Here is a 27,480-nt window from a genome sequence, read left to right on the forward strand (position 1 = left end):
AGCTGTCTCGAGTTCGTTGCAATCCAACAACCTGTCAGCAATAGGCGAATTCATTCTCGCCTGGTACCCCGCCGTACGCCTCGATGCACCTGATCGCAGACTGATTCGACAGTGGGATACTGAGCGTTGCTACTCCGACATGACGGATGTTTCTAAAACACGTCGACCTCACCAGCGCATTACGGCCCTCGTATTTACCGGATGAGGTGCTTCTCTTTGTACAAGACAATGTCGGCCTCTACGAGGGGTATGTAGGCCCCACGTTTAGACCGTCACCGACCTCGGCTGACCGTGTTCACACGTTTCGACGTGTACAGCAAATTCAAGCTTCCAAGCCAGCAGAATGGCCAGGTCTACCTGACATCGCATCGGATCTGTTATGTCGACAAGAATGAGCCCCGCGCGAACTCGGTCGCGCTGGACCTAAAGGAGGTTGATCGATACGAGTTCTACGCAGGATTCCTCAAGTCTTCGCCCAAGGTCACCATCATTCCAAAGCCTTCGAAGCGGTCATTCATCCGTGACCGCGCAATACCAAACTCGACATCGTCATCCGCACTTGACCCCCATTCTTCCTCTCTTCGGGACGGTCCATTCCGACCTCCTGCTGGCCCTCCTCCGGCGACAACGGCGACGTGGGTGTGCACCATTTGCAGCTTCTCCAACCCCGTGCCGGTAAACTTTGACCCTCAAGCGGCGAACGCGCACACGCCTCTACCTCCCTGTTTGGCCTGCGGCATAAAACCTACTCTCTCGCACGTGCTGAAGGCGGCCATCACCAACGCGAGCAACAGAACTTCGACGGCGACAGGGGTGTCAAATGGCCCGGGACTTCCGGTTCGGGGCAAGGGACCCGACCTTGCTGCGCAGGCGACGAGCTCGGGAGATGTCTCCAATTCGCAGAATCCAAGGAAAGGATCCACGTCAGTCGCCGGTCACGCCGCCACCGTTCAATGCCCCAGATGCACCTTCTCGAACCATCCTTCACTGTTATCCTGTGAAATTTGCGGTGCCTCTCTAAAAGTCCTGCCGTCACCGTCCATGACAACGCATGCAGGTGACGAATTTCTACGAGCGCAATCGCCCGGGCCCGTGCTGGACGGCAAAAGCAAGGCAGGGCCAAATGGGATACACGTTTCAGAAAGTGTCAAATTTTCCTTTCGCGATGGCGGAGAGAGGATCTTTTACGAACGCCTGAAAGGCGCCATAACACAGCGAAAGTGGCTGCTGCAGAACGCACCACCGGCGCCAAAGAGCGGCCGAATGTACGACGGCGGCAATGGAGCATCCTCCGACACAGCAGGTGGCAAGACAAAAACCGCTGGCATAGCAGGTCTTGAGCAGCTCGGGCTCAACATGCGCAAGAATGACGAGCTTCTCATCGGCAGCGCGTTCGAAGACCTGGCTGCGTTGATGTCTTCCGCCAAGGAGGTCATCGCTCTAGCGGAACGCTTTGCCCGGCAGAATGCGGCCAATGGCGATGCCTCGGCCGAGGAGAAGGCGATTTTGGCCGAATCGGCCAGCCAGCTGGGTCTCATCACGACAAAGGATATTGTCGGAGGGGGCGCGTCGGAGTCGCTCTACCTTTCTGAGCTGTCTCGAAACATGGCCGAGTTCCTCGCCGACGACTCGAGAGGAGTTCTCAAGAAAGCCGGCGGCATCATCACCCTCGTCGACCTCTGGGCCATGTTCAACCGGGCGAGAGGTGGTGTCGAGCTCGTCAGCCCCATGGATTTCAAAAAGGCCGCCGGCCTCTGGGAAAGCCTCAAGCTCCCCGTGCGACTGCGCACCTTCCGCAGCGGCGTCATGGTCGTTCAGGGTCGCGACCGCACCGACGACATCACGATCCGCACTCTTCTCGGTTGGCTCCAAGACTTGCACGAATTCCCGCCCGAGCGCGACGTCGCTTGGGATTGGCGCGAGTTCGGCCGCGGCGTCACAGCACAGGAGGCAGCCGAGCGCTTTGGGTGGAGTCTCGGGGTGGCGGAAGAGGAGCTCTTGATGGCCGAGGACAATGGGGCTCTCTGTCGCGAAGAGGGTCTGGAGGGACTGAAGTTTTGGAAGAATTACATCGATACGGGCGATATTCCCCCACCCAAAAGCAAAGAGGAACAGCAGGAGGAAGAGATCATTCGATCGCTGAAGGGGAGCGGCTTCGTTTAGACAGCGATTTATACATGGCATGGCATGGCATGGTATGGCGTCACCGGCATGCGAGGTCAGATCTCTGCAAGGTCGCGGACGACCCAGCTTCAAGTAGAAACTCATATATGTTGATTGGGGCAAGATGGCGACATTTTCATCATGAACGCTCCTTGGTCCCTCGAGGAATCTCGGCAGCACGGCCAAGTGCTCGCTCGTTCCGCCTACAACATGCCATCCCGTAGCATATTTCCAACCCGAATGCAGTAGCACGCTCCGTAAAAGCAGTGTAGTTCAACCGTTTTTGGCGCCAATACCAAACTCCAGGAAATGCCTGTGCTGCCGTAGCAGCCTCGTGCCATACTCCGGCAATAAAAAGAATTTAGAGAAAAGGGCCCTCAAACGATAACATGGGTGGACATGTGCTCAACCGCTTCCCGTATCGTTCGCAGCATGCGTTGATTTACGCAGAACGGGCACCGCAGGGGTCGGTCGAGGGACGAGACTGGGGCGTCGGAATTGATGGGAGTCAAAGTCAGGTCTGCCGCCATGTCGTGGGTGGGCGTTGCGTATCGCGGGTCGGATGACGATCGGCCTCCGGGAGTGGAGAGCAGATTCGTGGCAGATTGCATGCCGGCCCTCTCCTGCTGCTCACGTTCCTCGCGCACGGCAGCGGCCTGCTCCTCGGCGGCCATCTCTTCCTGCTGAAGCTGGCGGAGCGCATTCTGCAGCACGACCTCGGGGTCATCATCGGCATACATGTGCTGCTCTGGTGGTGGTGAGGTTGGAGGGCCAGGTAAGGCAAGGTGGTTTGATTGGCCGTCCGAAGGTGTGTCTGCTAGGCCGTTTGCTGCCGATATTCTGCGGATGATTTCGTCGCGAACGAGGGCACAGGTATTCAGAGTCGCCTCGACGCCGACGGCGCGCAGGACCTGTTCCTTGATCGCCGCCGGACTCGTGTCGGATTGAATGGTCATGACGCGCGAAACGCAGTCGGCGAGGTAGTCGATGTCCTCGGCCGGGTTCATTCCACCGTCGCCGTGCCTCCGTTGTCGGCGCACAAGCAGACCGTACCGTTTCTTGAATCGGTGGATCCAGCCGGGGGAAAACTCGGGCGCGTTCTCGTCCTTGTAGCGGGGCAGCTGGGTAAAGATGGATTTTGCCTTTTCGCCGAGTTCCTCGTTCGTAGGCTGCCGCCCCGACGCCTGGACCTGCTGGTACCAGAGAAGAACAAGCTTCTCGACATCGGGCCAATTGCCGAAGCGAAGTCGCGATCCGGAGAGCTGCGGGTTATCGCCGTCGAGTCGCGAGTACTTGGGGGAGAGCGAATGCGAGACGGTGGATTGGCTGATATTCTGGCCGTATTGGGAGAAGAACCACTCGATGCAGGCCTTGTGAGAGGGGCGGATGGGTTGGTTGTTGGCCCAGCGGCGCAGAGTGCGGCGTTGATCGAGCGTCAAGGAATGTCGCTCCTTGGGTGGTGTAGTCGCGGGTGAATCGTCGGGGACATGTTCCTCGGGCTGCTGGGCGAGATGTGATGCTGTCGCGGCCACGAGGGCGGGATCAGTTGTGGCATCCGTCATGTCATCAGACATTTGTTGCCCCAGGAGATATATCCTTTAGACGATATGATTCGGGGCGGATGGAATCGTTGTATCCGAACAGACGCGCGATTGTTTCGATTAAGAGGAGGTGGTGCTAAAATGGCGTGGCGGGGCGAAAGATTTTCGGGGATCATACGTCGTGGCACGTGATCACCCCAATAAGCTCGGATGGATGAAGCGAGGGCCATGCATGCAGCGTAAACACAGCTATGTATGTCGAACGCGGGGTGGAATGCAAATCAGCTTGTCTCTTTTCTTGGTCATCTTTATTCGGATGGGTTCCATAAGGGAATAGAGGGAACGTTGCATAACAGTGTGCTATTTGCGGAACCATCTCTACAACTGAGTACTGTACAACGAGGGCGGGCTTCGCAACTATGCGGACAGATCCGCAACACAGAATTCTCGCAGCGATTGCCCTTTGAACTCGGCTGTTTGGCTCATCAAGTAATTAAATTCCGTCAGAAATTCCAAGTGAGACGTGTGAAACTCATACTGCACCGTCCATCCTGGACGCACATTTTGAAGCAAGTAGAAAAGTGCAGGACGGAAGTGCACATGGATGGATTGGGACAATTGTGAGAGAATCGGTCAAGAGGGCCACAAAGGCCCCTCGGCGTGCCTGTTTTAATTTGATCCCATGCCAGCAGCGATTTGCACCATGCCGTCCAAGGTTGGCACCCTGTAATCACGTCGTAGAACGAGTCGTCGGCATCCATCTTGAACATTGACACGCGACAGTTCAATTGTAGAGAAACAGTCTGATCATGCTTCTATATGTACACCTTCATGTCGTACAACCCTCGGCTCTGTCGTCCGTGTCGTCCGCTTACTGCTTCTTCTCCTGCTCGTCGAGAAACTTCCTGTTGCTCTCGGTCAGCGATGGCTCGGTCCTCGAGGCAAGAAGGCACAACGCACTTGATGAAATCGGCCTCGTCGGAGCTTGAGGCATTGATCGGGGGTGTGGCCTTGGTAGCAGGGTTCTTGGGACCAGCGGTAGCCAGGTAGACACCGCCGAAGAGAGCACCCAGCCAGCCCATGGCAATCTTGCAAACCAGTTAGTCGTTCGGTCGGTCAAATGAGGCGACCATCGGAGAGGGGCGGGAGCGAGACGAACGTGGTGGCTTCCGAGCCGCATGCCCGCAACGTTGTAGTAAGCGACGCCAGCCATCTTGGATGATGTTGATCGGGAGAAAGGGCAAAGAATGAGAGGCGGGTGTCAATTGAGATGCTCCGGTGGACGATGGGCTGGACAACGAATGTGCCGCTCAATTTCCGCTCTAGTCGAGTCGACACAGCCAGGGACCGGGTATAGTTCGGCACATGTCAGGCTCGCCCATTGCGGAGCTATCCAACACGACGTCACTGTTCGAACCCCCACGACAGCTCCTCAACGCCAACAGTGGACAATTCTAGGTAAAGTCTCGCTTGCTCCGCCACTCTACGTGCGCACCAAGCGCCTCGCCGCTGCGAAGGATAGAAATCCATCTCACTCGTACGAAATTTGCGATGCCTTGGTGGGGGGGGTCGAAAGAGCCTCGATCGAAGCCCGAGGCGGCAGAGCCAACGGTCGAAACGTCCGATAGCTCGTCCTCGTTTGACCCCAAGAAACTTCCCAAGAGGGAAAGGCTTCCCAAAGGTTTGCAAACCATCGTAGACAAGGCAGATGGCGACAGCGGTTTCTTCGATGACCTGCGCGAAGGATAGTAAGCCGTCACCCATCGTGGACGCCCACGTCGGCGGGTGCTAACCGGTGCCATCTTGCCAGCGTCCCTCCGTCGACCGACAGCAACCTCCGTTATGCCGCCTACGCGACCAGATTTCGGACCATCCTCCAGTCGGCACACCGCTATGTCGCGTACACGTCCGACATTGGTGAATCCTTCCGTCCCGTCGCCCACCCTCACCTCGTTCGAACGGCGTACGGGATTTCTTGGATCTACATCTTGGGCGATGTCTCGTATGAGGGCTACAAGGCGTACCGGCACAATCAGCGAATTCTCCACCCCGAACGGCAACTCATGCCTCATCAAGAAAAAAATACCGGTCTAACGGTCGACGAGGCGAAGGATCTCAAGCCCGGCGTCGTCTCACCCCTCGAGGACTGGCGAACGGTCATGGTGCAGCGAGGCATCTTCCAGAGCGTCGCGAGCATGGGACTCCCTGCTTTCACAATCCACAGCGTCGTCCGCTACTCTGGACGGGCCATGAAAAATGTGAAGAACACGGCCATTCGAACATGGACCCCCATCGGCCTTGGTCTTGCCGTCGTCCCCTTCTTGCCAGCCGTATTTGACAAGCCGGTCGAGGAGGCGATCGAGTGGGCTTTTCACAAGGGCTTCTCGGCCGCGGGCGGAAAGTCATACGTGGGCGACGCACCTACAATAGGCCGAGAGGATCTGCTTGACAAACGGCCGAAAACGAAAGAGGAATAAGAACGTTACGTGTTGGCGTGTGTATTCACAAGGAGGAGAATCAAATGGGTAGGTGGCTGGGTGCTTGGCTCGACCGAGCCCCGCTATGCATACTCGATCACGCTTGACACCAGCGGATTATATGCACCATATGGCCCAACGTCCCTACGTACGCAGAGTGGTGACGAGTGGGAGTAACCTCTCAACTTATTATCTTTCGGCGCTTTTTTCGGAGCTCGACAATCACAGACATGAAGCCCGATGATGGCGCACGCCCTGTCATGAGTGCTTAATGCTGGCTGCGTCGTGCTTCACTGTATGAATGCTACTCTACTTTCGACTGTGCCGCCCTCGTTTGCTCTCTTTTTTTCCGTCGGATGGATTGCCAAACAAATATATAAACAAACACACGTTTCTTCCTAACCCCAAAGGTTGGTCCGTCTCATCCCTATCCCCAAAATTGCTATATAAAACCTATCGACAGTGTGCTGTAAACGGTCGGTGAAAACTGAACACTGGTCGTAGCCTACGTAGGCATTCATTGAAACAAACTGATCTTTACATTGGGTATGGCTGCACCTGATACGGCCTGCATGCTCATTTTCTGTGGTGCTGAATGAAAATTACCTGGAATGGGAATTACATAAGATAGTATGCATGGATCACCCTCGAAGAATGATAGTTCAGTGTGTAGGCGTACAGAGTACATACTGTATTATTGCACTGTTCGATTAATATTTACTACTTTACTTTGTTTTGTACTAATGTGCTATCAGATGGCCTCAGCCTTTCTCAGTACCTGCTAACTTAGGTAGTAGCAAAAACATCGAGAGTAAGTACAAGTACGGAGTAAGGAAGCATACGTATCACAGGTACAAGTACTTACGTAGTACGGAGAATTAAGTATTATTAGTTCAGACCTCTCCGTACTTGTACTTAATACTTACTTACATGCATACGGTGTACTTACATAATTGCATCTACTTAAGTACTTGCTTACTTTACTTACTTGCATATGCCTTAGTACCTATTAATACCACTCAAGGTACGGAGTAATGACTTAGATCAGGTGTACGTACCTGATTCAATATTAATCTGAATCGCTCATGTTATGCATTCATGAGGTACCACCTAATATTAGTTACAAGAGTTAGTACGTAAGTACCCTGAAGGAATACTCCGCTCCGCACAGTAATCCCTTATACCGACTAAATGGCACCTAAACTGTCACAGATACAGTGGACAGTTCCAGACGCTTCCTTGCCTGCTCAGTCATCGGCCCCGTCACCTAGCACTGACGACGACCATTCTGCCTGCCACTGGGACGACTCGCCGTTGGTGATAAAATCAGGCTGCCCTTCTCGACTTCGTCATGACTCCATCATCGGATTCGGGCTCTCGCGAGACGAGCTATGTCGAAATGCGTGACAGGACTGACGCGACCTTGGTCGGCAAGCACTGCCAATTTGATTACTGCAATCAACTAGACTTCCTCCCCTTTCTGTGCCAATCCTGCTCCAAGACATACTGTCTCGACCACCGGACAGAGACGGCGCACAAATGCTCGAACCCTGGAGCGTGGGCGGAACGCAGGAGGCTCGCCCAGCTCGCGCGGCCATCCATCGGACAGGGCAAGCTGCTGCGAGACAGAGTCTCCCAGAAGCCATGCGCATCGACGGACTGCAAGACCGTCGTGGGGACATCGCTCACGCCCGGTGTTCACTGCCAGACGTGCAAGCGGGATTACTGTCTGAAGCACCGTCTAATGGATGATCACGACTGCAAAAACCTCGTTCCCATCGGGGCGGGGCCTCTCCAGATGGACGTCGCTCAGAAAACGAGGTCTGCCCTCGACAAGCTGCGGGCCTGGGGTAGCGCCAAGAAGGAACGGGCAGAGAGAGTTTTACCGAAACCTAAACCGAGCTCTGCAGCGGCCAGACTTGCGGCCGTCGCGAAGCTGAAGAAGACGGCAAAGGGGCGCAAGGACATTGCTGAGGAGAAGCGAATATACCTCTACGTGGAGGCGGAAGCTGAAACGGCCAAAGCCAAGCTGCCCAAGGGGGAGTTCTTCTTCTCCAAAGACTGGGTCGTCGGCCGGCTGTTGGATGATGCCGCCCAGAACCTTCAGGTCCAGAACATGAACAACCAAAGCTCCGAGGAACGAGATAAACTGCGCGTCTTTCACGTCGAGGGAGGACGGTTGTTGGAGTTTGGCGAGAAGATTGGGGCAGCCCTGCAAAGTGGCAACACGGTCATATTGTTGAGAGGGATTGGGCCGCCGCCGAGCCTGATGGAGATGTGAACGTGCGGGCATGTCGGTTTTTCTGCTATTGCAATACATTGAGCGTCTTTGCATATAGACTTGAACATCTCAAAAAGTCACAATATTCACTCCTGGAAAGCAAAATGCACGCCGAGAATGGCCCGTGAGCTTTGGTGACGATTCTTCTCACTTTCGAGGACGCTTGTCACGGGTCCTGTGTATGGGGAGGAGGTTCTATTCCCTTGCAGCGGGCTCCTATCGAGGAACGGAGCGCCACATCTTTTCTTTTGGCTCCCATGAATAAAGTAAAAGCTGCCGACACTCCCTTACACCTACGGCTTTGGTATTTTGCTGTTATCTCCGATGTTGACTAACTTGAGTCTCGTTAACATGGCAGCGACAATGCTGTAGGGTAGGGAGACTCAGCAATGAGAGACCTTACAATTACATATGGGAATCACGTGCTTTCGTGTAAACTCGCGCTGCCATGACGCAACATACTGTGCGTATCCAACCACCACTGTCCTCTCACACATTAGTGACCCGTTGGACCTCGATATGCCTCCTCATGTTCCGCGCAAACGGCTACGCGAATCATCCAAACCTGAAAGGGAGAGCAAAGACCGGCCGCAGGAAACAAACGCAGCATTCAGGGCAAGCCAACGGAAAGCCACTCTTTTTGACGATCTCGACGCTGCGGTGACCCCTCTCGGGGAACCATCGGGCACTGCAGCGCCTTGGTTCGACGAGGATAGCGATAGCTCCCTGTCTTCCCTGTCGGACAAACAATTTGAGGACCCCCCACTCGCTAAAAGACAGAAGATTGAGGAATCCGACGACGAAGATGGAGTCGAGTTCGAGGACGTCACGGCACCGAGCGCACAGTCAACAGCCGTACCCGCAGTCTCTGGCGACCTCGAATTGACGTTAATAAAGGATACGCGGGTATCACTCACCAACTCTTACGGTGACAAGAAAGGCCCGACGAAGCGTGAGAAACAGGTTCGGCATGCTACCCACTGTTTGCATGTCCTGTCACTTCTATGGCACAATGCCGTCCGGAACTCGTGGCTATGCGATCTGGAAGTCCAAGCGATGATGCTTTCTCATCTTCCGCCAAGGATGTGGAAGGAGGTTGACCGGTGGAAGCTCAATTCCGGTCACTCCCAGGTTCACGCCTCCCCGCAACCGGAAGAGGCCGAGCCAACAAAGGGAAAGGGAAAAGGAAGACCCAAAAGGCAACAGAAGCCGACGAGAGATTCGGGAGAAACATCACGTCACTGGGGCTCCGCGGCGAAGCGGCTAGAGGAGGGTGTCGTTGACATGAGCGCTGGCGACCCGCTCTTTCGACTGATGCAGTCGCTTGTACCTTGGTGGAAGCAGCGCTTCCGTGTCACGACCCCTGGATTGAGGAAACAGGGATACATGACCTTGGAGCGCCTCGATAGAATCACAAAAGCCTACGCATCCGAGTGCGAAGATTGGTCCAAGTTTGGAGAACGGATTACGGGCGTCGACGCATTTCGCCGATGCGCCGAAAACTGCCAGGGGAGCCGCGACGTTGGAGCCCAACTTTTCGTGTCCCTCCTTCGAGGACTCGGTATCGAATCCCGATTGGTGGCCAATCTGCAGTGCCTGGGATTCGGATGGAGCAAACTGGAGGATGCGGACGCGGCAAAGGGAGACACCCAAGACTCCGAGTCAACCAAGATCAATACGCGCAAGGAGGTCTCGTCGAAGCAAGCGTCGCCGAAGCGAAAGGAGCCGAGGTCTCAAGCTTCAGGTGCGAAATCCGTTGCGATGCCAACTAGACGGACCCCCTCCAACGACGGTGAAGATCACCTCCAACTAGAATACATGAACACGGATGACGACGAGTCTATTCTGGACGTCGACGATTTTACCAAAAGAAAACCACGGCCGCAAAGGTTTGACCAGGACCTCGAATATCCCCACTACTGGGTGGAGGTGCTATCTCCCGTATCGAACAAATACATCCCAATCGATCCGGTAGTGAAGGGCACAATCGCCACCAACCGAAGTCTTGTTGAGTCCTTCGAGCCGCGAGGCTCCAAAGCTGACAGAGCGAGACAGGTGACGGCGTATATCATCGGCTATTCTCAGGACGGCACGGCCAAAGACGTGACCGTCCGATACTTGAAGCGACAAATAATGCCGGGTAGGACAAAGGGCATGCGTATGCAGCCGGAGAAGGTTCCGATCTATAACCGCCACGGCAAAGTAAAGCGGTACGAGTACTTTGACTGGTTCAAATCCGCCATGTCTGGGTATAGACGAGGTGACAGAAGGCATCCTGTTACCGAGATCGACGAGGATGAGGATTCCACAGACCTCAAGGCGGCAAAGCCGGAGAGGAAAGAGGTCAAGGAAGGCGAGGAGACCCTTGGCTACTACAAACAGTCGAAAGAGTTTGTGCTTCAAAGACATTTGAAGCGCGAAGAAGCGCTCAAGCCGGATGCAGTTCCGGTCAAAGTCTTCAAAAGCAAGGCAAAAGGCGGCAAGGTGGAGGAGGAAGATGTTTACTCGAGGTCGGACGTGACCAACGTCAAGAGCGCCGAAACCTGGCACAAGCAGGGCAGAGCACCGCTTGCGGGCGAGCAGCCTTTGAAGCGGGTGCCTTATCGTGCTGCCACCTTGAACCGGAAGAGGGAGATTCTCGACGCAGAAGCGGCGACGGGAGAGAAGGTGCTGCAAGGCCTGTACAGCTTTGAGCAGACGGACTGGATTATTCCGCCGCCGATCCAGGACGGCATCATCCCCAAGAACGAATACGGGTGCGTCAACGTTGCCCGCAACGGCTCGGTCGAGCCGTGCCAATGACGTGCTGTGCTAACGGTGGACCAGGAACATCGATTTGTTTGCAGAGCACATGTGTCCCGACGGAGCGGTGCATGTCCCATTTCGAGGCACTGTGCGAGTCTGCAAGCGGCTGCAAATCGACTATGCCGAGGCCGTCGTGGACTTTGAGTTTGGTCATCGCATGGCCGTACCCGTCATTCAAGGCGTCGTCATCGCCAAGGAACACCACGACCGAGTCATGGAAGAGCTTACCAAAGCCGAAGCCGAGAGGCAGAGAAAGGAGGATGAGAAGCGACGGACGGCCGTGCTCAAGCAATGGCGCAAATTCATGATGGGGTTGCGGATTGTGGAGAGAATCCGGCAAGACTATGGCGAAATCGACGACAGCGTCTCGGTGTTTCCTCACAACAAAGATGCTAGGACGCAGCCCAATGCAGCCGCCGAGATGCACGACGAGGAAATGGCCGGCGGTTTCATCCCCGACGGCTACGAGGAAGAGGAAGTGGATGGTATGCCGGCGCCATCGTCCGGCTTTTTTCCTGTCGGCGATGAGGATGGCTGTGAACCGGTGGACGATGGCCTCGTCATGGAGGATCACCAGAATGCACCTGCAGACTTGTCTCGACAAACTCAGTTGTCCGCCGAGGGACAAGGGGGGACCGGATCGAGGACAAAGAAACGGACTGAGCCACAAGCGAAAGCGCGGCCATGAGGGCGAAAGAAGATGGTGGTCGCAGATGAGGACGAGGACGAAGACGATGACGACGTTGATGACGATGACGACGTTGATGACGACGACGTTGATGACGACAAAGAAGATGAATAATCTATTAGAGGTGAGGATGAGCAACTGTTCACAGCTCATGGTGGCATAGAACCCGTCATGGTGCTTGGCCGATTCATGAGAGCTAGCGGCACGGATGTCATGCTCGGCTACTGGCGACAGGTCACCTGCCCTTGCCAAATTTCTCATGCCATTTCCCTCTGCTACCCGTGTCCTTCAAAGGAGCCTGATTTGCGGGAGTGTCTGGGATGGGATCCAACTCGACGGTCTCATGAATCGTCGCTATGGCGGAGAGCCCTGGTTCCGGCGAGGAGGAGGAGGAGGGAGACGAGAGCAGGATGAGAGAATTGGACGTATTCTTTTGGCGGAGGGTGTACGACTTGCTGGGTGTTTTGAGGACTGCCGACGTGTCCGAGGACTCGAGGGTGAGACTAAAAGAGGTCAGCGTAGAGGAGGTGGAGGGTTCTCATCCACTGACACGGGCGCCGTCTCCGACTCGAGCATGGACTCGAGCTCTGGGGGAAGCTCGATGAGACGGTAGCCAGCATCGTGCGGATGGAGGTGGAGGGGGATACCCTCGTTCTGGCTGGACATGATGGCGATGGGGGGGTAAGACTACGTTGTGGCGGCGATATGCCCTGCGTAAGCCTCCAGGTAGAGCAACTCGTGGTGGCTCAACTGTAACGACCTGGTTCAGCCATAAGCAGCTTGCAAGTGTGCGTGCTGTGGCGCATGTACGGATAGATGACAATACAAGCTAGAGTGCATGTCAACAGGAGGTATTGGCGACTAGCGGGGAGATTGTCCAAAGCGAGTGGTGGCGGGAAAGGTGCCCCACGCTGAGCAGCCAGAGCCTCATTGTTCCATTGTTTACAGTGGGGGTTGCCGTTGTGCTTTTTTTGGGGGTGGAGTTGTACAGTTAGGTATAACGGTGCATACGTACAGAGTACTGTACGTGTAAGTACTTGCTTACATGTACGGAGTACATGTACAACTACTTGTTAGCACTCGTACAACGTAACACCAAGTACTCCGTACAGTAAGTTCGGATAAGCACACCGGGCTGCACAAAGTACATGTACTTGCAAGAACACAACACGGTTCTTGCTGGCAGGGTACCAGTACCTTGCAGTGGGTACTTTTCAGGCACGCACACTTGCTGAATACGAGGCCCCGTTCCGAGTACTGGACATAGCAAGTAAGTACAGTGTACAACTACATGTACCTTTGCGTACTTGTACTCCATAACACCTATGATGTACAGTACTAGGTGTGCTGTTACTTAGGTACCTAGTACGGAGTATTGATGGTGGACGCCAGCTAGATTACCCACGCGTTGTGGCGCGTGTCGTTGCTCCCCGCGTTTCTGCGCTGAGCCTGAGGCTTCCGCTGTAACAATAATATCCGTCCGGCACATCACGCCTATGCTTGTACATGTGAGGTAGCGAGTCACTCCCGCTCCCACTCCTACTCCCACTCCCACTCCCGCTCTCACCCTCGAGCCCTTGACCGCCAGACTCGTCCTGTCCACAGTCCCTCTCACCATACATCACGACCCCCCGGTCCTCTTGAGACCGTGCATGACATGACCTAGGCAGTCATTTCCGTCGACATCTGCCCTGCCCCTCCCCATCTTCACACAGCCTGGGCATTTGCTGCCGGCAGATTCCTCTGGTGTGCGCATGGGCCGCTGCACGTTCTGGGGCCGCATATTCGAGACCGACAGCCATCGCACATGTTTACGTGCCGGACCAGGCCCCCCCTCCCCCCTGTTGCCACCTTCAACACCACCATCAACCTCCTCCCGTCCAACGGCGAGAAGCATCCCTCCGACGGTCGACCAACGGCGGCCTCGTTCATCCTCGCCCTGTCGTTGATGCTCCATCTCGCCCGGAGCACCCAGAGCACCCAGAGCCAAGGAGCCCGAGCAAGATTCGCCGCCGCACGAAACGGCCGCACAAGGATCCGCAGCTGTGCGACGAGAGACGAGCCGGCGGCCCAGAGACGCGCACCCGTGGCCCCCCCCCTCCCCCGAGGACCCAAGTTGTCACGCGCTCCCCGTCCAGCAGCGGAAGGCTAGCATGAGTGCGGCCCGTTAGCAGACCATGGTTCGCGTCACCGACGAGCTCGCCCTCTCCCCGGAGAGCGTCGTCCTCTACCAGGGCTCCGATCCCCTGCTCGGCCACCTGCCCGTCCTCGTCTTCCACGGCGCTTCGACCAAGGCAAACTACACGCTCAACAGCTCGCGCGTCCAGATCCACGTCGTCTCGCCCGCCGGCTTCCAGTCCTTCCCTCGCGTCACCATCTCCCCGAGCTCCCCCTACTACAGCGTCGTCAACCACTTGCCGCGCGAGTTTCAGGGCGACGAAGTCTACCGCGCCCTCGCATTCGGCCTCTTCAAGTACTTCGCCGAGCTCTCCGATGGCGTCAAGACCCATCTCGAGAACGCACACCCCGCCAAGGGGAAGCGTCCGGCAAGCGCGCCCGCGCTCTTCGGGGAGCAGCACGCCGCCGACCTCGTCAAGTCGATGGTCAAGAGCGAGAACACGGCCAGCGTCATCGCCGGACTGCACGCGACGCTGCAGACGCAGCACCTGAGCCACGTCGACGTCGACCTCGTCCTGCCGCCCGGCGTCATCGTGCCCCTCCAGCCGGCCGACTTCGAAGCCGTCATCGACGACGAGGACGACCTCGTCGACCCGACCCTGCGCCAGTACGGGGCGTATGCCCCCCTCGTCAAGCTGTTCGGCGAATCCGTCTTCCTGCCCACGAGCAGGCTGCGGCGTGCCCCCTCGAAACCGACGTCGCTCAACCGGAGCAAATCCTTCTCGCGGGACCAGAAGTTCGAGCTGAGGATGAAGCTGTCCGAGTTGGTCGACACGGAGGTGCGGTACGTCGCCAAGCTCGGCGAGCTCGTTCATCACATCGCTCACGACTTTCGAGAGTCGGCCAAGAAGCGGCCGGCCGAAAGCTTGAGCCCGTCCGAGGAGGAGCTCCAGCGCCTCTTCCCCCATTCCGCCGATCGAATACTTCAGCTGAACTCGTCCTTTCTCGACCAACTACGTTCGATCATGGATGACACGGAAGAGGAGGCCGTCAGGGACATGGAGTCCACGACGGTCAACGTCAATGCCGTCGGCTCCAAAACGACGGGCTCGCCGCGGGCCAAGGACCCGAGCGGTTCGCTGGCCATTGCGCGACTGTTCTTGGAGTGGTTCCCCAAGTTCACCGAATGCTACCAGGACTACATCAAGGCGAGCCAGCACTTCCCCGTCCTGCTCAACTCCTTTCTGGACCGGCAGTCGAGCTTCAGGCAGAGAGTCCACCAGACGGGCGAGCAGACGATCCGATCCATCCTCATCGAGCCGGTCCAACGACTACCCCGCTACAGCCTCCTCATCGATCAAATCGTCGGCTCTCTCCCCATGACCCATCCTGCGCTCCAGCTCATGCTCAAGGCCAGGGACATCATCACCAACATCTGCTCCATGGACGACCCGCTGCCGGGCAAGCCTCACGTCGCCAGCCGCCTTCGAAACATGGTGGAGGCGTGGCCCGTCGACTTTGAACCCCAGGGACGCCTGCTCCTTGCCGCCGACTTCATCGAGCTGATCCCGCCCTTCCAGCCCACCCCCAGCGAGCTGGAATCCGGAGGCGCCCTGATTCTCTTTTCCGACTGCGTCGTCGTCCTCAAGAAGACGGGGTCGGCCATGACGGGACGCGATCTCCTGAGGGAGATCGACAAGCCGTCTGCCGCCGAGCTGCTCAATTCCATGACGAACGCGGCCGGCGGTCCTCGCTCGTACGACTTTGCCTTTACCGGCTGGCACAACCTTGCCGACGTCAAGTTCACCGAGTCTTCGGACGGTTCGCTCGTTTGGATGACCTCCATGCAAGACATGAAGGGCGTCCACGCGGGCGAGTTCAAGACGAGCAAGTCGCCGACCTTGCGTTGCTTCCTGCTGCAGGACGCGTTCGAGGGCAAGGCGGCCAAGTGGGCCGAGGACGTGGTCAAGGCCAGGATCGAGGCCCGCTTCTCCGAGCGGGAGCGCGAGGACCCTTCCTGGACCCTTCGAACCGTTCGCATGCAGGATAGCATCCTGGGACTGCACGTGGCAGTCTTCGAAGAAGGAGCCCACCACCTGATCGAGGGTCGTCGAGAGCCAGCCGCCATCCGGATCGTCGTCGACCACGAAAGGGGCACCAAGGGCGCACCCGTCGGCCACTACGGCGTGGAGATTGTGGTCGGCGTGTCGAGCAAGGACATGAGGCGAGTGTCGCTGCTCACCGCAGGACTGAACGGCAAGCAGTACCAGGATGACGTGGCGTTGGACGATTTCTTGCCGACAATGTCACGTCGAAGTAGGCGTCCCTCGAGCCCTTCGTCCTGCTTGGCAGCCTGCTAACTTTGCCCAGTCATCCAGCTTCTGGGCGCGCAGTTCAACGTCTCCAACAAGCAGTTGGCCCCTGCCATGGTGTCGTACTACACAAAGATCCTGCGGGGGCTGAGCCTGTCGAGCCGGGCGGAGAAGACGCGATCCTTCCTCGGCACGTCGCCCGTCAAGCTGCTCTCCAACCTGTGGGGTGGCGGCTCCAACAGCAACACGACGGAGGCGGTCGTCTCGAGCAGCACGCACCAACGTACGCCGTCCCTCCATCGGTCGAATAGCCATCACTCGATGGTCGGGTCCATGCGTACCAAGGATGACCTGCCCATGTCGGCCGAGGGCCGCCCCGAGAACCCCCTGATGAGGCTGGAGCAAACATTTACCGGATACGTCGCCGCCCTCCAGTGTCGCAAGGGCGCCATCGTCGGCCGGACCCTTCTGAACCGGGCGCTCGTCGATGAGCTGGCGACCAACGACCTGTACAACAGGCTCATCGAGAGCCCCTACGACTACGAGGCAGCCGGCGATCTGGCCACCGACGTCATCTTCGTCGCCTTTGAGAACTTCCTGCGCATCGCCTGGGCCGAACAGATGGGGCCGGTCATGACGATGCAGGCGCTCGACACGCTGCAGGAGAGGGCCAACAAGAGGGTGCCGGGCAACTTTGCCGACTTCGTAAACTACCTCTTCAAGGAGATGGCGCCGCAGAACCGGAGGGCTTTCACGGCCATCATCAAGCTGCTGGCCGACCTGCTCGACGGGTGCGGCAACGACAGCGACCGAGGCGCCCTCACGCTCGCCTTTGCCGAGCTGCTCGTGACGGACGGGTCGGCGCCCAACTACATCAACCTCCTCGACCGGCTGGTGGAGGACTGCGACAGGATATTCGAGGAGCCGGGCATGAACCCCTTCAACTACGCGTACGGCGCCGATTCGATTGGCCCCGGACGGCCCCGGGCACCGACGGGTTCGATGACGTCGAATGCGTCGTCCCTGCGTCGCAAGTTTGGCCTCGACGTGCTCCTGAGACAGAATCAAAGGGATGATAGGTCATCCATGTGGCGCAACCTGAGCAAGCATCGAAACCTCGCCATGGGCGAGTCGTCGAGTCTGTCGCGGGCGGCGACGAGCCGGACACGCTCCATCGACGACAGCACGATTCCGAAGAGGCTCCCGGGACGGCCCGGGTCGCGGGAGCGGCCGCCGATCGCCGGAGCGTTTGACGAAGCGCCGAGACCAGGGAGCTCGCACCGGCAGGACTTTCCGCTCGGCACGATCGGGGAGCCGTCGGAGGAACGCAAGGGCTCGAAGCGTGGCAAGAAGAAGCGGAGGAGCTCCCTGTCCGACCTGAACAGCATGATGGCATCGACGACGATTGACGTGCAGCCCCTGCAGTCGACGAGGGAGACGTCCGGAAAGGTCAACGGGACGACGACGCCCGTGACGAGCCCCAAGGCCGCGCCGTCCTCGAGGATACCGGTGAGCCCCAACGTGGCTCACGTCCTGAGGAGCCCGCGGCAGAAGGAGAATGTCGTCGACTACTTTTCCAACGCGCCGTTGATCGTCGGGCCGCCGTTGGTGCGACAGGATTCGCCGCAGAAGCAAGACTCGGTGGCCAAGACGATGGCCTCGCCGTCGAGGCAAGGGTCGATGGTGAAGCGGCGCGGACACTCCAAGACGTTCTCCGTGTCGAGCATTCCGACGCTGAAGCCGATGATGTGGCCGTCGACGTCGGGCGGTGATTCGCCCCCACGATCGCCAGGCCCGACGCGGAACGGCACGACGAAGCTTCGCATTCAGTCGCCCCAGAGGTTACGGGAGAGGATGCAGGCGGAGAAGAGGGCCGCGGGCGACGTCGACGCCTCCCTGCAGGGCGAGCTGTCCAGCATCGGGGAGGAGATGGCGCGGGCCATCAGCCAGGCGGCGCCAGGCCCCGCGCCTGCCGACCTGCGTCAGCTCATGGCTTCGGTCAAGGCGCTCGAGGAAAGGCTGCCGATGGTGATGGGTGAGATGATGGAGAAGCAGACGGCCATGCAGCGCGACATGGAGGCAACAGTCAGGGTGACCGAGTCGAAGTTCCGGGCCGTCGACCAGCTGCACAAGGAGGCCATGGCGGAGAACGAGCTCCTGTACGAGAAGTTCAACAGCGAGCTCGGCAAGATCGTCAAGGCACTGAAGGGCAAGGGCAAGGAAGACAAGGAGGAGCTGATGGTGAAGCTTCGCGAGCAGAGCGAGGAGGCAGCGCGGGTCAAGAAGGAGAACGCGCGGATCAAGCGTGAGATGGTGGGCCTGCGGGCAGCGCTCAAGATGGACGGCAGTGGCTGAGGGAGGAAAATGTCATGGTTTTGTATAGAGACATACTTGTACATTTTCCGATACTGTACAGGAAAGACTTGGGACGAGGCCAGGATGATTTCATGGCTCGCAGACGGAGGAGTCTGGCTGACAAGGGTTGCAAGCGAGAAAGCACGCAAACGGGATGGACGCTGGAGCAAGACCGCTTTCGTCTTCTCGCCGTCTTCTCGGTATAGAAATAAGTAAACATGCCACGTTTCACGAGGACTGCGTCTGCGTATCAGACGGCACGGCGCTGCCCTGCATATCCGGGGATTCGTATGGAGGCGATGCCGACAGCGGCTTGCCCTTTTCGTACCAGCACTCGAAAAACAGCGGACCTGCTTGTACGGAGCGCAGAGGCGTCGTGGAAGCCCCCCCGAGGGCAGAGCCTACGGTCGGGTTGGACGGCGTGGGCGGTTGCAGGTTTGGCTCCGAGGCGATCCAGCGTTGGGGGTGCTGCGAAGGCGAGGGCGTACCGTCAGCATATGCGGCTCATTCATCCCCGAGCTCCCGCGCGAGGGGAAATGGGCTTTCCGTACCTCTATAGGAGGGAGGGCATCGTCGCAAAGCTCGATCACGAGGGTGAAGGTGCTCTCCTCAGGCGGCAGCGGCATCGACTCGGCAGCATACGAGAGACGGGCCAGGGCCCCACGGAAGGCTTCGTTGACATCGGCCCAATTCACGGCACCATCGTCTAGATCGGAGTGATCGATTTGCTTGGCCTTTTCGTTCCGCCGTTCGTCGACGGCGAGGCCGTGAGCGGGGAGAGCGCCGGCGAGGTCGAAGACCCAGCGCTCGACGACGGCGAAGGCACTCGGCGCGTGAACGACGAGGGCGACGGTTCGAACGGCACCGGAGCGAAGTTGGGCGGCGGCGGCGTCGACGGCATCATCGATCCAGGCGCACACGCCAGGGTGACGAGACTGGTAAACGGGTAGGTTGTAGGCGCGAGCGAGGAGGAACGTCGCGGGCGGATAGAGGGCTCGCTGCCGCAGGAGGGTGTGGAGGGCGACGGTGAGGAAGTTGGTGAAGGAGGTGAGGACGGCGGATGCCTGCGAGGGGGAGACTGCCGTTGACATGGCGAATCGTGCCCCTACGCAGCCGGGAGTTTGCTGCTTCACGGGTCGACGATGGGTCGGGATCGTAGTAGTAGCCGACGTCGCATTCGGAGTCGCAATCAAGGAGGCACGGCGTCAAGAGTTAGACGTGACTCTTCCGCAGTGCGAGCATGGGCGGGGTGAACATGGTGAGTGCATCAACAGGTTCAGGCAGCGTGTAAATCTTGCTTCGTTCTTTGTGGCGATGCTGGCGATGTTGTCTGAGCGTGCATGCATGTGATGATATACTGAAGGACGGAGTACAGAGTACTTTGTGTGGTACACTCCATGCATAAGCAGGTACTTGTATACGTACTTGTACAAGACGAAGACTCCGTATACAGTACTTGTACTCCGTACAAGTTCTGTACTTATAAGGCGAATACTCGCGTATACAGTACTTGTACAAGTTCTGTAAGTACTTACAAGGCGAATACTCCGCAAGTATACAGTACTTGTACAATTCTGTACTTGCAAGGCGAATACTCCGTAAGTATACAGTACTTGTGCAATTCTGTACTTACAAGGCGAATACTCCGTAAGTATACAGTACTTGTACTCCGTAAGGACACAAGTTTGGAGCATGCCTACAGTGAATATACTTCAAGTACTGTACGGAGTGTCTTGCACTTACAAGTACTTACTTGTGCTGTAGTTGTACCTTGCTACGATACCTATGCCTACCCGTACTCCGCACTGTACACTAAGCAAGTGCTGCTCACTTGCATGTACAGTATTTTGCAGGTCCTCACTAAGTACATACAACTGCTAGGTACCTACAAGCATTCTGTACTCCGTACTTGCAGTATTAATTCTCCGTACTAAAGTACAAGTACAGTATGTACACTGTACTTGCAACTACCGCTGCCCCACATCAAAGGCTAAGTGCGGGGAGATGCAGAGGAGGCAACAGCTTCCATGACGCCACTCAAGCAGCTGTCAGTCGCTCCTTCGTCATCAGAAGAACCACACCTACTTTGCTCCAGCAACGCGCCTTCCCACCGACGGGTATCCATTCTCACCCTCTCCCTCACCATCCTTCCTCACCTTATACCCTCTTCCTTAACCCTCACATTTATCAACATTCCATCATCGTTCTTCCGTCTGATCCGATCCTGCGCATGAAAAGCCTTGCTCATCATGCTCTCGCCCCCCATGCGTTCGCCTAGCATGGCGGACATATTCCAGCGCATGGCCGATGCCCTCCCCACGCATGCCAAGGAGGACGACTCCTCCGACTTGGCCAGCTCCTATGAGGCCATCGCTCTCCTTGCACATGCCTACCTCAGCACCCTCGACTTCAAGCTCTGCGGCTTCGACGAGGAGAAGCCCCTACGTAAGGCCCAGCTGGCCTTGCCCCTTTCCCCCGAGTCTGCGCTAAACGACAGGCCTCAGCCGAATGCGAATCCCTCGCTCCCCGCATGCCTCCGCAATGGAATTCAGGATTCGGCTCTCTCAGCTTCGTCTACAGCCACGCACAACCATCTAGTCGCTTCGTAATCCGCGTCGATCGAATGGGTGCCAAGGTCGAGGTTCGCGGTCTCGCCGTTGGCCAAGATCGCATCCATCGCTTTGACCGCAACGTGCGCGAGGTCGTCTCGGCGAGTCACCTGCCCGTACGCATCACGCTCGATAGCAACGGTGAAGAGGACAGGAGCGACCTGGCCGACAAGCTGTCGGCGATATTCCTCTCGAAGGAAGCCGTTTCAGGTCAGTACGCTCCCGTTCGCCCCCATCGCCCGTCGTTTGCTCATGGCAGCATCCTGAGCTAACGGCTTCGGCAGCATTCATTATGGACCTCCAAACAAAGATTGTTCAAAATCTTTTCACCGAACCACAAAAGGACGACGGCATCGAAGCTGATGACGCCGAGGCCGAGATCAGCGCCATTGCTGAGCGCCGCGCTCAAGAGGCCCAGGACCCGAATCGGCCTGTCGGCCGTAAACCCCGATCCAGCATCCCCTCTCTACATTCGGATCCCGTACCAGGCATTGAACCGTACCAGCCGATGAAGCCAGTCCTACCGCCGGCCCATCCCCGACCAGGAGCCCCTGTGGCGGACTTCCCACCACCAGGCTTCGAGGACGAGCACGAGATGAACCGGCCGCCGCGAGGCCCGATCATACCTGACGGCAGATCCCCCTTCAACATCGGCCACGACGACTTAAACCCACCTGGACTGGGGCCGCACGATCCTCTCAGGGGTTCGTTTGTCCCCGGAGGCATCCCCCAACCCGGTTTCTCGGGCATGCACCCCACCTTTGACGACCCCCTCTTTGCCTTGCAAGGCGGCGACCGGCCAAACCCCGAGGGCTACGACCCGCAGGTACCCCCTGGTGCGCGCTGGGATCCCATCGGTCCCGGTGGTGGTCCAAGAATGGGTGGCCCGGGAAGTGGGAGCGGACGCGGGCCTTACGGCCAATTTGGTGATGGAGGCGGCTACGGAGGAGGCGGCTTCGGCGGTGGCGGCCATATCATATAAGTCTGGATGCGAGCAAGACGGCCAAAGACAGGGCCTCATGTGCGGGCCACCAAGGTGAATCTTGCTCAGCTCATAATGTTCTTTCATTATTGGACCCGAAGATCTGCCTATGCCCAGAACTCCTGTCTAGAACTGCAGTGCCCACGCACCGTACCATGTAGCCCGTGCCAAGATTTTCGATCACATGGGGGAATCAATGTTTGGTTCGCAATTGCCAATGCATCAAATGCGCCGCCGCTCATCCGCTCACCTTTTTTTGTCATAAGCCTGTCATTTTTTGTTGCTGATAGAGACGTTCGCGGGACATCGCCCAGACGAGCTCAAAGCTGGCGCCGGTCCTGACGCGACAGACGACCTACTGCTGCACGGCTGCCGTGGCAAGCTCGCTGAGCTTGGCCTTCTCGTCATCCGTCAACATGGCGTACCACTCCTGGAAGTTGCCGACGTTGTCGCGTCCGCAGCGGACGAAGAAGTCGATCAGGTAGGCCTGCGTCTCGTCGTCGCGGTAACGACGGCCGCCGACGTCCATGTAGGACATGAGCTCCGACTTGGTCGTGCCGAGGGCGAGGTCGATGGTGTCGTCGTCCTCCCAGCCGTCGTCCTCGTCGTCCGAGACGACCTCTTGGCCGCCGGCGACGGCCGAGGACGCCACGTCGGCGGCGCTGCGCACGCCGGAAGCCGACAGGAGCTCCTCAATCAGAACCTTGATGATCTTGAGAGGCGCCGGGATGAGCGTGTACTGATCCGGATCTGCGATGCATGAAGCCGTCAGCCTACCAACACGTCACGCACCATTGTCCTCGGAAGCTGGGCACCACCTCCCGCTTGGTTGGCCGGGAGCGCCGGCCCGCCGTCGCCGGCAGGTCGGGTGGCGGATCGGGGTACGTACTCTGCCTCGCGCGAGAGCGCGTCTTGATGCGCCCGTCGTCGTTGATGATCAGGTCGCCCTTGACCGTGATCTGCGGGAGCCGGGCGTCGTGGAGGGAGTAGAGCTTCGACAGCGCGATGACACTGCAAACCATGCCGGTCAGCTCGCGTGGCGCCGCCGAGGAAAGGGGTTGACCTACTTTTGCCGAATCTCGTCGTAGCCCACGAAGCTCGTCGAGTTCTCGAGCCACTTGGAGAGCACGATCTGCAGCCCGTTCTGGCCGCCGATCTGGAGCTGACTGAGGAACTCGACGACGTCCTGGGCACCCGTGAGGGACAGCCGGGCGAAGACGAGGATGAGCGACTGGATAAATGCGGCGGCCATGGCGCTCTCGACGCGGGTGGCGACCGCCTGCAGCAGCTGCGGCAGGTAGGGACCGAGCCGCTCCTGGCCGGCCTTCTCCACGAGCTCGGCGGCGAGGCCACCGACCTCGGAGGCGGCGTTGTCCTCGATCTCGGGCCTCAGCAGGCGGTCGATGATGCGGAGGCACACCTCGAGGCCCGACACGCCGTTGGCGTCCTGCCAGCTGAAGACCTGCTGGTGATCGTGCATGAGAATGAACTTGATGGACTCGGCACCCGGTCGGAGGATCTCGCCCTCGGTGCTCTCCATCAGCACCCGGTTGAGCTTGGGGAAGGTGGCGGCGACGAAGCCGGCGGGCAGAGGCTCGGGGCTGTGCTCGGCCAGGACGGCCAGCAGCTCGGTGGCGATGGTCACCAACGGGTTGTCGTCGGTCAGGGGCCCGACGTCGAAGGCGCCCGTCAGGGTGGGGAGAATCTTGGTGCAGAGGGCGCCGAAGGCGTGGGCGTCGCACGAGAGGGCCTTGACCACCTCCTCGAGCGCCTCGGTGACGAGCATGGTGACCTGGAAGTTGGCGGCGCCGAGCTTGGCGAGCATGAAGAGCATGTCGAGCGGCTCGATGCCCGTCGAGAGGCAAATCTTGCAATCGAGGCCGACGGCGGCCTTGAGGGCCTCGGCGAGCGTCACCATGAGCTCGTCGGCCTCCTCCATCTCGGCCGGGTCCTTGCCCGTCATGTACGAGTGGATGGCGGCGACAAAGGGGAGCTGCTTGTCGAGGGGCACCTTGGCGGCGCTGATCAAGCCCTCGATGGCCTTGACGCAGGCGACGCGGACCACCTCGGAGTCCTCGGTCGAGATGGACTCGATCATGTGGTCGAGCATGGACACGGCGGGGCTCGAGGCGTCGAGCTGGACCGAGGGCAGCGGGAACGAGCGGCCGAGCATGCCGGCGGCGAGGTAGCCCCTGGCGCGCAGCAGGGGCTCCTTGTCGCGGGCGATGGAGTAGCTGACCATGTTGTAGTACTCGACGGCGACGGCCTCGGGCACGGGCTTGGAGAGGTCCTGGAAGTCGCTCAGGAGCATGACGAAGAGGTAGAGGGCCGACTCCTGGCTCCGCCAGTACTGGGGGCCCTGGCCGGGGAAGAGGGTGTTGGTGTAGGCGAAGAGACCCTCGAGCGTCTTCTCGTTGAACCACTCGCCGAGCTTGATGAGCAGGTCGCCCGAGGCGGTGCGGGGCGTGTAGTTGGCGGTGACGGCAATCTCCTCGGCCAGGTAGAGCGAGCAGTCAATGTCCCATATCTCCTCCTCCTCCTGTATGATGCGCGAGTAGCTGACGAGCATGGTCATGATCTGGGCCATCCATGGCACCCGGTCGGCCGAGGGGTGGGCCTGGAGCTGGGCGTCGAGCTCGGCCTTGACGAGCGGGGCGCGGAAGCACTGGTTCAGGAAGTCGAGCTCCTCGAGCACGAGGAAGTCGAGCGTGTAGGGCATGTTGTCGGCGTCCTGGAGGCGTCCCTGGCTGCTGCTGTGGATGTAGAGCCGCTCGAAGGGCTCCTGGAGGCTCGTGAGCTCGTCCCAGACGGCCGTGAAGAAGGTGGTGCTGTGGGGCAGGAGGAGGTTGCCGAAGCCGCGGCGCAGCCGGATGAGCGTCTTGACGACCTGCAGCTTGAGCGAGACGATGCTGTTCCAGGGCGAGGGCTGGCCTTGGGACAAGTCGTCGGCCGGCAGGCGCTCCCGGAGGACGCCGAGGAAGAAGGGGATCCAGCCGGGGGTGGAGGCGGCGGCGTCGCCGTCGAGGAGCAGGGTGGCGAAGGCGTCGACCTCCTTCGCGTGGCTCTCCTTGACCATGTTGAGGAGGTCGAGGCAGGTGCGGAAGACGGAGATGGCGAGGGCGCGGATCATGGGCGGGCGGTGCGGGCTGTGGACGACGTCGGTGAGGGCGTTGGCGATGTCCCTGGCCATGGAGAAGAACTGGCCCTCGGAGAGGCTCTCCTCGGTGAGGTCGGCGAGGACCCTCAGGGCGCCGCGCAGCTGGTTGTCGGTGCCCGAGGACATGACGCCGAGGACGGCGGGCAGCAGGGCGGGCCACTGCTCGGGGAAGTCGTGGATGGCGATCTTGCCGACGGCGTAGCTGGCGGCGGGGGCGGACGAGAGCCGAGGTGAGCGACGAAAGCGTCGACGGGGAGGACGATGAGGGGGATGGGGGATGGGGGCGAGCGTCGCGACTCACCTGGACTGGACCTTGATCTTGCGGTCCTCCTCGTGGCCGATGGCGAGGTCGAGGAGCTTCTCCTTGAGGTGAGCCCTCGCCTCGTCCGAGAGGGGAATGGGCACGACGTCGGGGTCGTCGTGGGCCCAGTTGGCCTCGATGAACTGACGGAGGTAGGTCAGGGCGGCCTGGCGGACGGCGACGGTGACGGAGGCGTGCATGGCGATGTTGGCGAGGCAGACGGCGAAGGCAGGGTTCGTGCGGGCTCGCTTGAGGTCGAGCTCGGCCTGCTGGCGGGGTGCCTGCTCGGACAGCATGGTGCTGGCGAGGAGCGACACGAGCTGGTCCTCCATGGTGGCGGAGGACGCGGGCGCGCGTGAGGAGGAGGGAGGAGGCGGCGGCGACGTGCGTGTTCGGACGGAGAGGTGGTGTGCAGGGAGGTTGAGGATGCGTACGGGTGCATGTGCGGGTGCGGTGCAATTATGTGCAATGTGGCACGCGTCGTGGTACGTGTTGATGACCGAAAGTCGAAGGAGGGACGACTCGAGGTTGTGCGGCACTAATTGAGGGGCAGCGAGGGGCGCCACACGGGGTGGCTTGTGGGTGGGTAAAGACGAGGACAAGTACCGGTACAAGGATGGCAGCGGCCCAAGGCACAAACACAGTGTGGTGGTATTATGACTTTGTTCTATTCTCTGTTCTATTCTCTGTTCTATTCTCTGTTCTATTCTCTGTTCTATTCTCTGTTCTATTCTCTGTTCTATTCTCTGTTCTATTCTCTGTTCTCTTGCCGGCCATGCCATAATATTAGATACCTTGTAATACCTACCGGTGCCCAGTACTAGGTACTAGGTACTGGTAAGTGATGCACGTGAGTCTTGCCAGCGGACGGCGTGCATCACCTATTACTGAACACCGGCTTCCTCTGCCTGCAGGTACAACTACGTGGCATCGCGTGCGCACCGCCTGCTGGCCAGGGCAGGTATTATGCTCGGCGGGTGCCTCATCATTCTGCTCAGCGCCGTGCCGTGCTTGACGTTCCATTACGCGTACATGCCAGATGACGCAGTCGAGTTTGGGCATTTCTCCCGGCATCGACTCATCATTCTGACGGCAGTGCCGTGGGTTCCATTACGGTGAGCAATCTACATGCTGTACATTTAGCGTACGAAGGCTGATGACTCTGTCCAGGAGGGGGCCGTACTAACTGGTGCCTTTCATTACGGTGTCGATTCTGCATGAAGCACGGAGTAGAGCACGGAGCTGTCGACGGGCTCCTCATAATTCCGTCCAACATGTCCAGGTTTCATGTCCAGGTTTTCAATACCGTGCAGGCTTACCGTGCAGGCTTTACCGTGCAGGCTTTACCATGCAGGTTTTTTACCGTGCAGGCTTTACCGCGTAGGCTTTACCGTGCAGGCTTTACCGCGTAGGCTTTACCGTGTAGGCTTTACCGGAGTATGCATCTCAGACGACCAAAGTTCGCGTACCTCAGTCGACCACACCAACGCTATAATAAGAAAAAACGGGTTACGGTATATAACCTTTTGCGTAAATACTTTTGGAAAATTAAAAGATACTTCCTAGGAACTACGGCTCGAACTCCAACTTACATCCAAAAAATAGACTGTATACCTAGAAATTATAGTGCTTAGGAAAATACAGGGTATCTATTGCGCTAGGAACTAACTGCTAATTACAGTACGTCCACT

The 27,480-nt window shown here is 58.5% G+C and overlaps 10 protein-coding genes and 1 pseudogene across 10 annotated transcripts; 6 read left to right on the forward strand and 5 right to left on the reverse strand.

The window, feature by feature from the left end:
* Positions 1–146: 146 nt before the first annotated feature.
* On the forward strand, positions 147–2,163 carry DCS_00209 (uncharacterized protein; the record flags this gene model as incomplete). The annotated part of the gene is made up of 2 exons (XM_040797551.1): positions 147–247; positions 318–2,163. 2 exons carry the CDS (start codon positions 147–149, stop codon positions 2,161–2,163), a joined length of 1,947 nt encoding a protein of 648 aa, XP_040658434.1.
* Positions 2,164–2,540: 377 nt separating this feature from the next.
* DCS_00210 (uncharacterized protein) lies at positions 2,541–3,737 on the reverse strand (the record flags this gene model as incomplete). Its single annotated transcript, XM_040797552.1, has 1 exon — positions 2,541–3,737. The coding sequence occupies one exon, from the start codon at positions 3,735–3,737 to the stop codon at positions 2,541–2,543; it is 1,197 nt and encodes a 398-aa protein (XP_040658435.1).
* Positions 3,738–4,575: 838 nt separating this feature from the next.
* On the reverse strand, positions 4,576–4,917 carry DCS_00211 (uncharacterized protein; the record flags this gene model as incomplete). Its single annotated transcript, XM_040797553.1, has 3 exons — positions 4,576–4,609; positions 4,665–4,792; positions 4,864–4,917. 3 exons carry the CDS (start codon positions 4,915–4,917, stop codon positions 4,576–4,578), a joined length of 216 nt encoding a protein of 71 aa, XP_040658436.1.
* Positions 4,918–5,255: 338 nt separating this feature from the next.
* DCS_00212 (Mitochondrial 18kDa protein) lies at positions 5,256–6,181 on the forward strand (the record flags this gene model as incomplete). Its single annotated transcript, XM_040797554.1, has 2 exons — positions 5,256–5,452; positions 5,515–6,181. 2 exons carry the CDS (start codon positions 5,256–5,258, stop codon positions 6,179–6,181), a joined length of 864 nt encoding a protein of 287 aa, XP_040658437.1.
* Positions 6,182–7,532: 1,351 nt separating this feature from the next.
* On the forward strand, positions 7,533–8,462 carry DCS_00213 (zinc finger protein; the record flags this gene model as incomplete). Its single annotated transcript, XM_040797555.1, has 1 exon — positions 7,533–8,462. The coding sequence occupies one exon, from the start codon at positions 7,533–7,535 to the stop codon at positions 8,460–8,462; it is 930 nt and encodes a 309-aa protein (XP_040658438.1).
* A 519-nt stretch (positions 8,463–8,981) lies between these two features.
* On the forward strand, positions 8,982–12,069 carry DCS_00214 (uncharacterized protein; the record flags this gene model as incomplete). The annotated part of the gene is made up of 3 exons (XM_040797556.1): positions 8,982–11,218; positions 11,289–11,752; positions 11,981–12,069. The coding sequence occupies 3 exons, from the start codon at positions 8,982–8,984 to the stop codon at positions 12,067–12,069; spliced, it is 2,790 nt and encodes a 929-aa protein (XP_040658439.1).
* Positions 12,070–12,190: 121 nt separating this feature from the next.
* DCS_00215 (Sister chromatid cohesion protein DCC1) lies at positions 12,191–12,621 on the reverse strand (the record flags this gene model as incomplete). Its single annotated transcript, XM_040797557.1, has 2 exons — positions 12,191–12,458; positions 12,506–12,621. 2 exons carry the CDS (start codon positions 12,619–12,621, stop codon positions 12,191–12,193), a joined length of 384 nt encoding a protein of 127 aa, XP_040658440.1.
* A 1,511-nt stretch (positions 12,622–14,132) lies between these two features.
* On the forward strand, positions 14,133–18,694 carry DCS_00216 (annotated as a pseudogene).
* Positions 18,695–18,968: 274 nt separating this feature from the next.
* DCS_00217 (HORMA domain-containing protein) lies at positions 18,969–19,831 on the reverse strand (the record flags this gene model as incomplete). The annotated part of the gene is made up of 2 exons (XM_040797558.1): positions 18,969–19,208; positions 19,292–19,831. The coding sequence occupies 2 exons, from the start codon at positions 19,829–19,831 to the stop codon at positions 18,969–18,971; spliced, it is 780 nt and encodes a 259-aa protein (XP_040658441.1).
* A 1,158-nt stretch (positions 19,832–20,989) lies between these two features.
* DCS_00218 (uncharacterized protein) lies at positions 20,990–22,331 on the forward strand (the record flags this gene model as incomplete). The annotated part of the gene is made up of 3 exons (XM_040797559.1): positions 20,990–21,185; positions 21,245–21,559; positions 21,634–22,331. The coding sequence occupies 3 exons, from the start codon at positions 20,990–20,992 to the stop codon at positions 22,329–22,331; spliced, it is 1,209 nt and encodes a 402-aa protein (XP_040658442.1).
* Positions 22,332–22,686: 355 nt separating this feature from the next.
* On the reverse strand, positions 22,687–26,121 carry DCS_00219 (Importin subunit beta-5; the record flags this gene model as incomplete). The annotated part of the gene is made up of 4 exons (XM_040797560.1): positions 22,687–23,081; positions 23,221–23,342; positions 23,399–25,690; positions 25,790–26,121. The coding sequence occupies 4 exons, from the start codon at positions 26,119–26,121 to the stop codon at positions 22,687–22,689; spliced, it is 3,141 nt and encodes a 1,046-aa protein (XP_040658443.1).
* Positions 26,122–27,480: the final 1,359 nt, after the last annotated feature.

This window comes from Drechmeria coniospora, chromosome 01, assembly GCF_001625195.1.
Source record: "Drechmeria coniospora strain ARSEF 6962 chromosome 01, whole genome shotgun sequence".
Taxonomy (NCBI): Eukaryota; Fungi; Ascomycota; class Sordariomycetes; order Hypocreales; family Ophiocordycipitaceae; genus Drechmeria; species Drechmeria coniospora.